Genomic DNA, 13,753 nt, shown 5'->3' with positions numbered 1-13,753 from the left:
TGCACTCAGAAATAATTCAGAACCATTACTACAGCCCTGGTTGCTTTTTCCAACTGTTATATTACCACATTTACCCCCCTCCTCTACCTTTCTACCCTTAATCACTCTGGCCTTGGTAGTCATACTGGCCTTGAATAGAATCTTGGCTTCATGTCACCAAGTTGCTATCTCTTTAAAGAGGTCCTCCTAGCTAGCCTATTGAACATTGACTACACCAAACCCCACTTTCAGGCACTGCCCTGGAACCTTCTTTGAGTGGCCGCAGAGAGCTTGTAGCTGAACTCATAGCATTTCTTTCTTTATCACGTGTTTTTCCATCCTTCATGTTCACTCTGTATCCCTAGCACATAGGGCAGCCCCTACAACATGGCAGAGTCCAGGGGTTGCTGCCTGGGCTCCTTCTGCATTCCAGTGCCTAGAGCTACTATCATCTTGGGATGTGGAGATGAGTCAGATCTTTAAGAGGGCTCAGGTATTAGGACAATACTAGAGGCCTTGTGCATGACATTCATGCACTGGGGGGGAGGGGAAGGATCCCCTCAGCCTGGCTTGTGCCGAGCGGGCCTAAGCCAGCAGTTGGACATCCCCTGAGGGGTCCTTAGCACTGCCACAGAGATGGGAGAGGCTCCCACCACCGCCATGTGCTCGCCTGCCATGAGCCCGGCTTCTGGCCGAGCGGCACTCCCCCTGTGGGAGCGCACTGACTAGCAGGGGGCAGCTCCTGCATTGAGTGTCTGCCCCCTGGTGGTCAGTGCTCATCATAGCGACTGGCCATTCCTCCATTTGGTCGATTTGCATATTAGGGTTTTATTATATAGGATATGATAATAATTAAAATCACAGTGATTATAACTATACTTTACTGAGCACCTGCTTAGCACCAGATATTGGACTGGATGTTTGACAAAGATTTCATATTTGATTCTCCCAACAGCTCTCTGAGGTTGTTAACTGCTCTACTACACTACTTCGTTAGGCAGATGATACCAGACACTAAGCCATGATGGGCCAGATCCATCATGTCTGTCTAAAGAACCAGAATGTTTGGTCAGTATTGAGGAAAGTCTATAAAGGATGTATACTCACATGCCTGGAAAACACTCCTGTGTTTTTCTCTACAGCCACACTGCACCACACACACCCTGAATACACCACCTTTCCAGGGACAAGCCAGTAAGTGATCTCAGGCAGATTCCCCAGCCAATGAGAGCCCCTCCCATTTCCCTTCAGGGAGGTAATAGGTTCCACTATTTGAGAACACAGCCGCCCCAGGAATCCTGGACTCTGCTGCAAAGGCAAGGAGCACAAGCAATATAAAGTGTTACTGTTCTGGCAAACGTTCTCTAATTCTGGACCAGGTACATACCACAGCCCATTAGTGTAATTTTGAAAAAAAATTAGAATTACTATTTTTTGGCAGCCTGGAGTCTTTCATCTTAAAAGATGATTGCAATGTTTTAAAAGGGTTATCAGAATGCTGCATCATCATAATAATGACCCTTTATTATGTACATTATGCTTTAAGAGCTTTAAACAGACTGTGAGATAAGAATGTAAGATTTGATCCTAATAGCGATGCTTTGAGGTATACGGAGTAGTAATTATTTGTCACATTTCACAGTAGGGGAAACCGAGGTCCAGGGCAATGAAACAGCTTCCGAGACTTCACGCCAATCATGGCAGTGCAGTTCTGGGACCCAAGGGCACTGATTCCTAGTCCACTGTTCTTTATATGTCATTACAAGTGAACTGATTTAAAGGAAAACAGCAGGGATTTGAGGGGCGTGCACATGTGTGTGAGTGTGTGTGTGTGTGTGTGTGTGTGTATGCCGAGGACCTGTGAATTCCAGTGTTTCTTAAACCCTAACAGATCATCTTAAAAGCATAGACTCATTGCAACACCTCACAAACACCTAACTTCTAAGCATTGTCATCTGTTCCGTACCAGACAATCATACTTAAATCACAATGTCGCACATACACCTTGGACTTCAAGCTTCCCAATAAACATACTTGAGATATGTACAGAAAGACTGTTCCACAAAGCTCTTTCATGCCTATTTTTCCATCTTTCCCCTTCTGGTGTTTCTTTTTCCCATCCAGAAATAATGTTCTTATAGTTTATAATTCTGCTGTTTCTGTCTTAATGAATTTTAGGAGTACATTTTATAGTTTCAGAAAAGTCATCTTGGGCAGTGAATCAACTCGCAGCCTTCCCTTCCTCAAATCTCTTCCAGGGGAAAAAATAAAAGAGGAACAAAGCCAGGCGCTTCACAAATGATGCACTTCACTCTCAGGGCAGCATTTTGCTCCTTCTCACTCTGCAGCTGAGGCGCAGAGGGCTCTGTTCCTGAACTTTCTTTTCCTATAGTTGTCCAAGGAGCCTGAAGTCAAGGAAGAGACATCCATGCATCTGCTTGTTTTCAGCAGAATGCAAAGGCTGCCCTGTCTCCCTTGCTGGGCACACAGGCGTGCATACAGAGCAATGTACGAGAAATCTCCAAATTCAGGACCAGTCAGCCCCAGGTAAACACCTTCACTGTGTAGGCCAGTGATCAAAGATAGGAAAGTTATAGTCTATGTGGAAGGTTAAAGAAGTTCAGTGAAAGTGAGTTTTAATGAGTGTCAGTTGCCTCTATGCGCTTACCTCCAGAAAATGTTCTGCCTGTTGTTCTCGATCCAGTTTCCTTGAAGTTGTTGTAATCAGACCTGTGTAGAAATGAGAATATTTGACTTTTAAATATCTGGGGTATGGAGGGTGAGAAATAAGTCCAGTTAAAGAAAAAGCAGAAGTGATGAAGAACTGTAATTTTCCAGTCCCAGTGGCAATAAGATGGTCTCAGAATTCTTTGTTTTATTTCTGGATAAGCAGTTTAGGAATCTTCAGAATTATTCTGTTATTTTTAGGTTAATCCTCACCTGAGGATATTTTTTCCATTGATTTTTAGAGAGAGTGGAAGGGAGGGAGGAAGGAGAAGACAGAGAGACATACATGGATGGGTTGCCTCCTGCATACACCTGACCAAGGGCTGACGATTGAACCTGCATCCCAGGTACCTGCCCTTGACCAGGAATCGAACCCATGATCCTTCAGTGAGAGGGCTGACAGCTCTAACCACTGAGACACACCAGAATTATTCTTAAAGCAAAATACCATTTACAAAGAAAACTTGAAAACTGTGTTGGGGTTTTGCTTACCTCAGGTAATGTAATCACTTTGGGGACATAAAAACTCACTGAAGAACCATTGTTTTTCTGATAAGAAGGAATTTCAATGATTTATTTGCATATGATTAAAATTATACAGTAGGAACCTCATTAAAGAGTTTAGAGTTCTTGAACAATTAATATGTTGTTGATGCAGATTAGATTCAGGCTATGAAACAGCACTTTCTTATTTAACTTTTTTATGCTTATAATGTGTGTTTTTTTTTGTTAAACTTGACAAAGAAGGTTATTTCTGTAATAACTATTGTGCACGAAATTATTGCAAATTTAATAACTCACATACCTAAGATTTCATACTGTAATTTTATCATTTATTATATGTTTAAATCTTCACACAAAATAAGTCCCACCTGGGAAATGCCTATCTTTCCTTTGAATGGTGTTTCTCATAAATGAATCGCCCATTTGAGTATAAAGACAAAGCAAAGGGAATGCGAAGGCAAAACCTCCAGCCACCCAGCTTATTGCACCAATTTGTCTCTTGCAGGTTTTATTATTATTATTGTCAAATGACAATTAGGAGGTCAAACTTACATTCCATTTCTTGATTCTGCAATGTCCCTGAAGACAAGAGACTTATGGATGGGGCTGTTTTCATGACATATGCTGACTGACAGGAAATTGCCGCCAAGAGTAAAACCCCATGAAAAGCTCACTCCCAAGATTGGCAAAGTATGTGGAATAAGGAAAAGCTCTCCTACTGAGGTTGGCTGAGGATCTCATGACCTCCAGCTTTTATTTTATACAGAGGTGGTGGGTGGGAGTACGTGGTAGGCTTTAGAGAAAGCCAAGAAGAGGCCCCTAGGCAGTTAAATGGCCTTCAAAATAAAATCCCACTGGGAGTAGCAGGGCTCTTTACAAGCTACTCCCCTCCCCTCCTTTCTCACCTGTCTACACTCCTATGAAGGGAAATCCATGTTACCACTGCACAAATGACCTGCCTTTCTGTGAATTCTTCCTGGAATGTGTCCCACTCCACTACTTCACCCACTGACTTCAAATGTAGATCAGCTGTTAACTCAGGTGTTAGCCAGGGTAAGTGCCCATGTGACATGTCCCAACAGAACGGTGTCCTCCACCATCATTGTGCTTTGCCCTCTATGATCATCCTTTGCTCATATGTCTGCATTTCCCCAACAGACAAGTTGACCCAGTTCCTTCATGGGAAGGGCCTGCCTTTTCATTCATAAACCCACCTAGCTCGTGGCCTAAAACAAAGAATGGGAACTTCATTAATGCTCAGTTGACAAAAATTGCTGTGGAAGAGAGAGATTATTTATATTTTAATCTTCAGTTTTACTACAGACTTAGAATGTTTGCTTGGGAGGGTACTGCTTAGTGCAGTGATGGTGAACCTTTTGAGCTCGGCGTGTCAGCACTTTGAAAAACCCTAACTTAACTCTGGTGGCATGTCACATATAGAAATATTTTGATCTTTGCAACCATAGTAAAACAAAGACTTATATTTTTGGTATTTATTTGATATATTTAAATGCCATTTAACAAAGAAAAATCAACCAAAAAAATGAGTTCGCGTGTCACCTCTGACACGCGTGTCATAGGTTCGCCATCACTGGCTTAGTGTGTAAGGAAAGTCTATGATGGTGGGCAGAATGTGGGTGCCTTGAACATTTATTTGAAGCCATTGATTGAGGTCCTCTCTGTGATTGGTGACATCCTCCTCACTCTCAGATACAAAGATGAGCAACTGTTCAAGGTTGTGGAGAGAAGACTGATATCAGGAATTGTAAGGGAGAGAATCAGTAACTTCTCTTTTCCAGTTCCCCATCAGAGCTCTCAGGGAGACTCAACAATTAGATTCTACGTCCCACTCTACCCCCATTTACTGCATCTGAATCTCTTGGGGTGATGCCTGAGAAGGCCCACGGAATCTAAGAGAAGGTTTACATCATCCCATGACCCTTTGCTGAATCTCACTATGATTCTTTATTGATATTAGTGTTTCTTCTCAGCCACATGCAGGATGGGTGTACACTGAGCTGCTTCAGCATCTGGAGCAGACGATCAGGCTCAGTGTGTGCCTGGGGGTCAGCCAAGGGGAGATGGAGATGATGTGTGAGTGCACCAGTGGGTGGGGTGATAACAGAGGAATAAAACGGAGCACAGCTCCCTGGTTCATGTTGACTATGGGTTGATGTGGTCACACCAGTGGACATCTAACACACCAATATGATGCCTTCATTTTCAGGCTAGTCTACCCTATAAGGTCATATGTCACAGAGGCCCTTTCCAAGTGAGAAGTCACTGTCTTCTCAAAAGGGGGCAGGGGGCTTTCACCTCTTCCGGGAGCATCCTCTGTGAGGGGTCACAGTGGGAATGAGAAATACTTGTTGTACTGAGGCTCTGAATGGGTGAAGGGCTGTCACTTCTACTCTGCTGCCTGCCTGCTGCTCTTCAGGAGCCCTTTGCCCTCTGTTCCCCTGAGGGCACTCGTGTCATTTCAGGTCCTACTCGCAGAGTTTCACAGCCCACTGCGGTGTAACGGGGCCCAGGGAAGAGGCCAGCTTCCTCCCCTGATCATTCTTAGGGTAATTTTTTAGGAGGGTCACACATTTTAACAAAGCGCATGTGTAACTGAGAGAGCAGTGACTCCCCTCCCATCTGTATACCTTCACCAAGATGTGTTTTTCACATATTCATCAGCCAACAGAGGAAGCTACAGGCTTCCTGAAAAGTCTGAAACAGCATACACAACAGTGAACCTGGGGCTGTGAGGAAGACAAACAACATCTACGCCTGCAAGAAAGGCAGGCCAACCTCTGTGGGCTTCAGGTCTCTAGGTCTGTATTGCCTTTATTTTCACAGGAATAAGATAAAAGTGTCTAATGGGTGGGAAATCAGATGAGGTCAGCTTTCGGACAGGGATTAACTACTAATGGGCACAATGTTTCTTTGGGGGGTGGGTGGGTAATGAAAATACTCTAAAATTATAGACCTGAATTTTTAAGTCTTTCCTTAAAAAATGCCAACTCATTGAACCAGAATTATAAATGTAAACAGTGTACTCATCCTTTCACAGCTGTTTGAATGTGAGTTTTCAATGTTTTATTATATAAACACTAGGGGAACCGGGGGTGGGTGGTGGTGGGGGGCAGGGCTGGCTGCAGACAGCTGGGGAAGATGGCCCTGATCATAGGCCAAGCCTAGGGACCGTACCTGTGCAAGAATTTCGTGCGCCAGGCCTCTAGTTTTATATAATTATACATCAATAGGGAACCATAACTCTGTCTTTTAGATTTTAACAAATCTTTCTAGTTGGAAAAGTCAGACATTTCAAAATATTTGGTGAATGGATGATGGGGTGAGTGAGTTATTTAGGAATCAGGCATGAACAGGGGTTGGAAGGAAGTGATCAGGTTTGTCCATGGGGATCTGGAGCATAACAATAATGAACAAAACATTTTGGGTTAAAGCCACAAGTGGTAATTATTGCACTGATAAAAATAATCCTCATCAAGCCAGGGCCAACTAAGCCAAAAACGGGCAAAAGTTTTCTTCCTTCTAAAGCAGTGATTTTCAAACTTTTTCATCTCATGGCATGCATAAACTAATTACTAAATTTCCATGGCACACCAAAAAAATATTTTTTACCAAGCTGGCAAAAAAGGTATAATTTGATTGATTTATAAATGATAATAGTAACAACAGAAATAAAAATGATATTAATTACTTCCCCTTTTGGCTCCAAAGTAACTTTTCAAAAGAAATCAGGTGCCTATAAATCTATATAAGGATTTCCGGTTCCAAGAATTAACCAATGAGATGCAACCTTATTATGCAGCATGACCAATAAGATGCAACTCTATTATATGACCTATATGTTTATGGTCCAAGACAGGGCATTCACACTAATGGTTAATGTTGTGTTGACTGCTGTCATTTCTTTTATTTGACAATCTAGGGCAAAAGAGGTCAGTGCCCCTGACTAAACAGTCAGGTACTGTATGTTTTAAAAATTCTTGCAGCCCACCGGTTGAAAATCGCTGGACTAAGGGAACACACATAGGATGAGCTATGATGCTTCAGCAGCACCGTGTATTTTACCATCAGAAAGGAATGCAGTGAGCCATCTCTCACAGTCCAGAGGAATTAGTCGAAATCGCCAAAGCTGCATCTTCATTTTTAACAACTTTGTTGGAGCAAAAGGCAGTCGGGCTTTAGAAAAGGAAAAAGGATAAAGGAGAGCAACCTCCCTCTGCAACTGCTGTGATTCATCACCGTGGAAGGCCACCTCATTGCAATCTCCGCAGGAGACAGGCATGTACATCACGCATGTAAACTGCGGACCCATTGGGCACAGTAAATTGGGGACTGACATGACGAAATTGAATTTCAAAGATAAATCACCGGCAGGCATTTGAATGTGGCACGGAGATAGAAACAAACACATCATTTGATATAATTATGTATGCAAGCCTCCAGTTGAGGAAGGGGGGGGCGGCAAGTTCAGTCCGCAGTGAATGATACTCAGTAAAGAAGGCGGGAGGGCACATGGCTGGGACACTGCAATTACTTTAAAAATGGCCACTTTTGATTTTCTGTTGTGGAGACGGAGGAGTCTAACAGTCGCTCTCAGAAACAGCCTGAGAGCATGAACATGTGGCTGCCTGTCCAAAGGGGACTCAGGCTGTTCTCAGCAGTTACAGTCAGAGGAGTGACATTTGTAGGATGACATCTTTTCCCTGCTCCTTCTCCCCATGGGTGTCCTGGGTCGCAGCTGGGCAATCTACTGCTTGACATTCACATTTTCTGTAAGTGCTACTTGAAGCAGTGTAGTTCTTAGCTGTTTCAGCATAATTTTCCAAGACCCATGGAAGCTGGGTTTGTCTTAAAAATAAAACTAGAATTATCATTCCTGTGAAATGAAATTAGTGCTTTAACTCTGTCTTTTTCATATCCCATTTCTCCACGCCTACCCCCAGCTATCCAATAAACCAGCCGTGGGCAAACTACAGCCCGCGGGCCGGATCCGGCCCGTTTGAAATGAATAAAACTAAAAAAAAAAAAAAAAGACCATACCCTTTTATGTAATGATGTTTACTTTGAATTTATATTAGTTCACACAAACACTCCATCCATGCTTTTGTTCCGGCCCTCCGGTCCAGTTTAAGAACCCATTGTGGCCCTCGAGTCAAAAAGCTTGCCCACCCCTGTTCCAGACAGTTCCCTGGCCTCCTTCTCTCTTCTAGCATGTTGCATGTGACTCTACTATTGCCTCAATCGCCCTCGTGGTTTCAGCAGAGACTGGGTAGTTCCAGTTGAGCTCAGGAGCATGGATCAGTGCCTATCACATTTGTTGAATATATAAATACTGCAGTCATATCACCCAATAGTTGGCTCTAGTTATTCCTTGAAGATTCAGTCTTTCCAGATAGTATATAGGCTAGAGGGTAGTGACTAGATCTTATTCATCTCATGTTCTTGGTATTTAACATAGAATCAGACACATTGTAGGTATCAAGCAAAAGATGTTTGAATGATGGTGACATGGATGCAGTCTCCCAGAATTCTCAATATTGTTTTATAAAGAGCCCATAATTGTCCCAAAGCATGGGAGTTAACGTTATCTGAATGCTCTCTTCCGTTCTCTGAATGATTTTAATATTTTCCCCATTTTTGGACACCCTCTTCCATGCTGATAGTGCGAGGTCATTAGAATAATTCCTGAGAGCCTTTAAACATTTTTTTTCAGCTGCTGATTAAAAATTGTATTCTTTAATGTCAGGCACAGGGGCTTTGTGGCCATTCCGCTATTCTCCCATATCTATCTAATTTACGGGGAAAGGTGGGCAAATACTAATATAGTAGTGTCCAACATTTGAGTACTATGTACCAGGCCCTATACTAAACGGTTTACCTATGTGTTCTTATTTAATCTCACAAGAATTCAGGTAAATGGGAACTGTTCTGACTCCATTTATAGAAGGAAACTGAGGTAAATAACTTGCACAAGGTCTCCAGTGGCTGAGCAAAGATTCAAACCCAGAAACTCTGAAGCATCTTGCCTCTTTCCCAGGCAGGCAAGCATGCAGAGTGGTGGCAAAGCCACCCACCTAGGAGCCAGGAGACCTGGGTCCCAGTCTCAGTGCTGTCAGTAACGGGCTGTGCGATTACAGCAATCCCGTCTTTTCTCTATGCCCTTGTTTCCTCTTCTAGGAATGTCCTAAAGTTTCTTCCGTGTAAAAAGTATAAATATCAGGACATTAAAAGGACATGATTCTTCTCCCTACTCTCACCACTTTCTTCCTGATGGACCGGAGTCCAGCCGTGTAGGTCACCTGGGCAGGAAGAGGGGCTGTCGTCTAGTTTTTGTTTACCCACAACATCAACACTTGAACACCCACATGCACACTTCTCAGAAGAGAAAAAGTAAAAATGTCATTTAACCCTGAGTGTATGTTTTTCACGAGGAAAATAAAAACCTTGGTCATTCCCAGGAATTTATTGTCTCTTCTCTAAGAGGATAACTTCTAGAACCTCTGTCTCCACCTCTCTTTTTAGCCCATCAGGAAGCCTTAAAATGTTCCCTGCAACATTTACACACGGACATAGGGCTGTACAATGAATTGAGAGCGAGAATAATAGGGCCACAGTAAGTGCAGATTCAGGATTGTCGAAAAAATTAGAGTTGAAGTGAACACATGTATCACGCTTATTTTTAAAAATACTAAGTAATGGGTGGTATCAGGCTATAGGATGCTCGTTTGGAAAGAAAAGAATAAAACAAAAGAAAAAAATATAAAAGACTTACAACATCAGTTAGGAGGGGGTTAAAAACCGGATTCTAGAAATTGGCCCCAGAAGACACGCTTCTGAAGTAAGGGCGGTTTCAGCAGGTGTAAAGATTTGGAGCTGCTGGAGTGAGCAAGCAGTGCTGCTATGAAATTTACTTAAGAAAACCTGACAGGGGAAATCACCGAGGGAGCTTACGCCTGCAGCTCAAACTTCCTTTATCAATTGTTACTTCCAAGATGCTCACAGAAGCTTTAAAACTGTGTAAGCGAGGGGGCATCTTAAGCCAAAGTCTGAAAACCCTGAAAGCCAAAGTCAAACGTGCTGCATAGCTATTGCCTTTCTGTAACAGGTACGTTGCATGTTCTCGTTCTGCGAGCCCAGGCATTTCCTGCCTTAGCAGCAGGGAAATCAGAGGCGGCATTTCTCCTGCCAGAAACACTCTCCCCTTTGGACCCAGGATTTGGTAGCTGCTACAGGTAGCCGAGGGAAGAGCCAGCTTGTGAAGGAAAAGTGCTGACGCTGGCACACCTGGCACTTTCCCTTGGGGTCTAGTTAACAGATGGAGTTGCCCACAGCCCGAGAGAATGTTGAGGTGCAAGCAAGCTCTGGTCCCTCATTGTACCACTCATGGTAGACTAGATCAGTGAGGGACATCTGGGTCAAGGCACCTGCCACCAGGGGGAAGGATAAGATAGTGGCAAACAAAGGAGGAGTAATAAGTAATGAAGAAGATCTATGGTGGATAGTAGTATTTCCAAAGGCCTTTCCTCTGAATAATTCTCTCTGGTAGCAGGTGGTCCTGCTCACCCCGCCCCCCCCTCCACACACACACACACACTTAGGACCAGAGATGCTGTGAGCTTAATTTTGCCAGAATACTTCACTAGTCCCATATGTCCTCACCTCGATTCCTCTCCACATCACCAATCCTCATGGCTCTCCTGCAAATCTCACATAGCCCCGCGGCTCTGCCTTTTGATTTGGCCAGGATGGAGAAGTATTTATGCACCTGAATAAATCTCCAGGCGATTTTAGCTAAACCTTGAATGGCATATGGATTTTTTCAGAGAAGTTCAGCTACAGATGGTGAACCAAGATTAAGGATGGAATATGAAATGATGCCACCTTTAGGGGCCATGAACATACCACCGACGTGTGTGCTCAGATGTGCAATATGGTGCACATCTCTCCCCTTCTCTTTCTGCCAAGATTTTTTTTTTTTGCATAATTCTAAATACTGGTTGATCAAAATAAGGAAGAATTAAATGTCCTGCAATCAAAATTACACTGTCTGGATGGGTCTTAGAGATGATCTAGTCTGAGAAGCATCCTGGTATACTGGTTAACAGTATGCCAACCACACTCAGGCTCTGGCATCAGACTGCCTGGCTTCACATCCCAGCCCCAACCTTAGGCGACTGCCTGTGCTTCGGCAAGTTACTTAGCTTTCTAAATACCAGCCTCCTCCTCTGTAAAAGGAGGCTTATTAAATTAAATAACCGATTTAAAATGCTTAGCTTGGTTCCTGGCACGTATTAAATGCTCACAGGATGTTACTCTTACTATAAGCTCCAAAGAGGATGCCTGGAGTATCATATGTGTATAAGGGTTTAATCTTGCCTCATTTCCATTCTGAGATTCCCTTAAATGTGTCTAGACATTTGGGCAACAAACCCTGTAAAATGTCTACTACATCCCCTATCATCTGGCAGATAAGGACACTGATGCTCACAGTTTAAGTAAATTGTTCAAGGACTTATGCGTAAGAAATCCTTCATCCATGAATTGTTAAGTGTTATTGCAAGGACAGCAGATACCCTAGGTCAGTGATGGCAAACTTATGACACGCATGTCAGAGGTGACACGCAAACTCATTTTTTTGGTTGATTTTTCTTTGTTAAATGGCATTTAAATATATAAAATAAATATCAAAAATATAAGTCTTTGTTATACTATGGTTGCAAAGATCAAAAAATTTCTATATGTGACATGGCACCAGAGTTAAGTTAGGGTTTTTCAAAATGCTGACACGCCAAGCTCAAAAGGTTCGCCATCACTGTCCTAGGCCCTCAAAGTGTAGCACGGCTTAGCAGCATCAGTGGCACCTGGGAGCAGGTGAGCAATGCAGAACTGCAGCCTCTTCGCAGGACACCCCTTTTTGAGAACCTGGACCTTAGACCACTGCTGGTTTTCAAACTTGACGGCATGTTGGAATCTCCTGAGGAGCTTTAACATAGGCATATGCCAAGGCCCCACTTCCAGAGGCTCTGAATGATTAGGTATTGGGGGGGGGGAGGCCTAGGCACAGGGATTTCTAAAACACTCCAGGTGACTAATATCCAGCCGAGGGTGAGAATCACTGTCCGTACAGTTGTAATCCTTGGGTGATGGGGTTGCAATAATTAATTTTTGACTCGTCTAGTTTTTCCACAATGAAAATCCCTCAGTTTTATAATCCAAAAGAACTTCAAGGCCAATGCAATGGCACACAGTCTCCTGCCTGTCCTCACTGAATTCCACAAGGCTCTATCTAAATCTTTCCAGCAAAGGAGCCCACTACCTGGTTACCAGGTTTGTTCTTATTTTAGATCTGACACATGCTTTGTGTCTATCCCTAAGACACTGGCTGTGTCAGTTACAGCGTGGCTTGTTCATGCCAGCATGCTTTCCTGCACTGCCTGAGGTGTACACCTCTCCCCGCTCCATCTGGCCCCAGGATTCTTGGAGCAGAGGTACAGCATTCCTGAAGCAGAGGTAATGCTACACATTCCGCACAGAAGCACATTGGACAGAAGGCACCGTGGCAAGAGCCACGAGGATACAAGTTCCCACGTTTGCCTTCATTTGCCTCCATGCAACAAACAACCCCTTGAGGTTGACAGACACACAGGCAAATAACTGTGATTCAAGGTGTGGTCTAATACATTGTCCTTCACAACCCAGGGTGCCCTGAAGAAGGAGAGATAATGCTGAATTGTGCGACTGGAAAAGATAAGAGAATAAGTTGTATTTTTACTAGGCCTCAAATGGCGAATAAGATTCCAATTGAGAAGTTGGAAAAAGTTACAATGCCTAACCTGTCGCAGAGAATGAGGAGACAGAAGACTAACCTAAAAAGGTAAGCGGGAGTTTAAATTCAGGCTCGGCTATTTCTTAGCTGTGTGAGCAAAGACAAGTTACATAACGTCTCTGACCTCAGTTTTGCCGTCTATGAAATGGGGATAGGAGTGCTCCCTCAAAGGCTTTTGGTACCAAACAGTACAGACGAAGTGCTTGGCAGAGAGCTTGCACAAAGCAGATGCTGTTTGAAAACAGACACAGCACCCATAAAAAGCTGTGTGTCATCTTTTATGTTCGGTAAAAACCCTAAAGGCACTGGGATGCTATTTCTGATTACATTCAAAAGGGAAACCTTATTGTCTCTAGATTGGTCCCCTCTGACAATGTCTGGACATTGAATAACCAGGCAACTGAAAGTTTGTTTCCTTCTGTTTACTTGAATGAACACCGTAAAGTTGTTTAATTCCTCCACACCCCGGAGGTGTGAAAACCACCACCGCAATCCCCTCAGAAATGATTTCACTGGAAATAATTTGTTTCTACATCTGTTTTCACATGACAGATGAAATCAGGAGGATGGATGAAGTGCAAATGACTCAGAGGAGGAGGTGCCAAGGCTTGAGAACACGTGTGTACTTCGTAGGTACCCAGGTCATTAAGAATGTCTTTGCTCCATGACTGATACAAGGTCTTAGGTAGGAGCAATGTT

At 43.4% G+C, this 13,753-nt stretch overlaps 1 protein-coding gene across 2 annotated transcripts in view; it reads right to left on the bottom strand.

Moving 5' to 3' along the window:
* The window catches only part of FAT3 (FAT atypical cadherin 3), a 663,604-nt gene that overhangs the window by 190,871 nt on the left and 458,980 nt on the right, over positions 1 to 13,753 (bottom strand). For both annotated transcript variants that reach the window (XM_081099132.1, XM_081099133.1), the window contains one exon: positions 2,648 to 2,709. In XM_081099132.1, the coding sequence (XP_080955258.1) occupies positions 2,648 to 2,709 (62 nt within the window). The remainder of the gene's footprint in view (positions 1 to 2,647; positions 2,710 to 13,753) is intronic.

The sequence above is a fragment of the Myotis nattereri genome (genome assembly GCF_964212035.1).
Source record: "Myotis nattereri genome assembly, chromosome: 9".
Lineage (NCBI taxonomy): Eukaryota > Metazoa > Chordata > Mammalia > Chiroptera > Vespertilionidae > Myotis > Myotis nattereri.
Note: the sequence above shows the minus strand (reverse complement) of the source record. Positions and strands in the feature narration are given on the sequence as shown.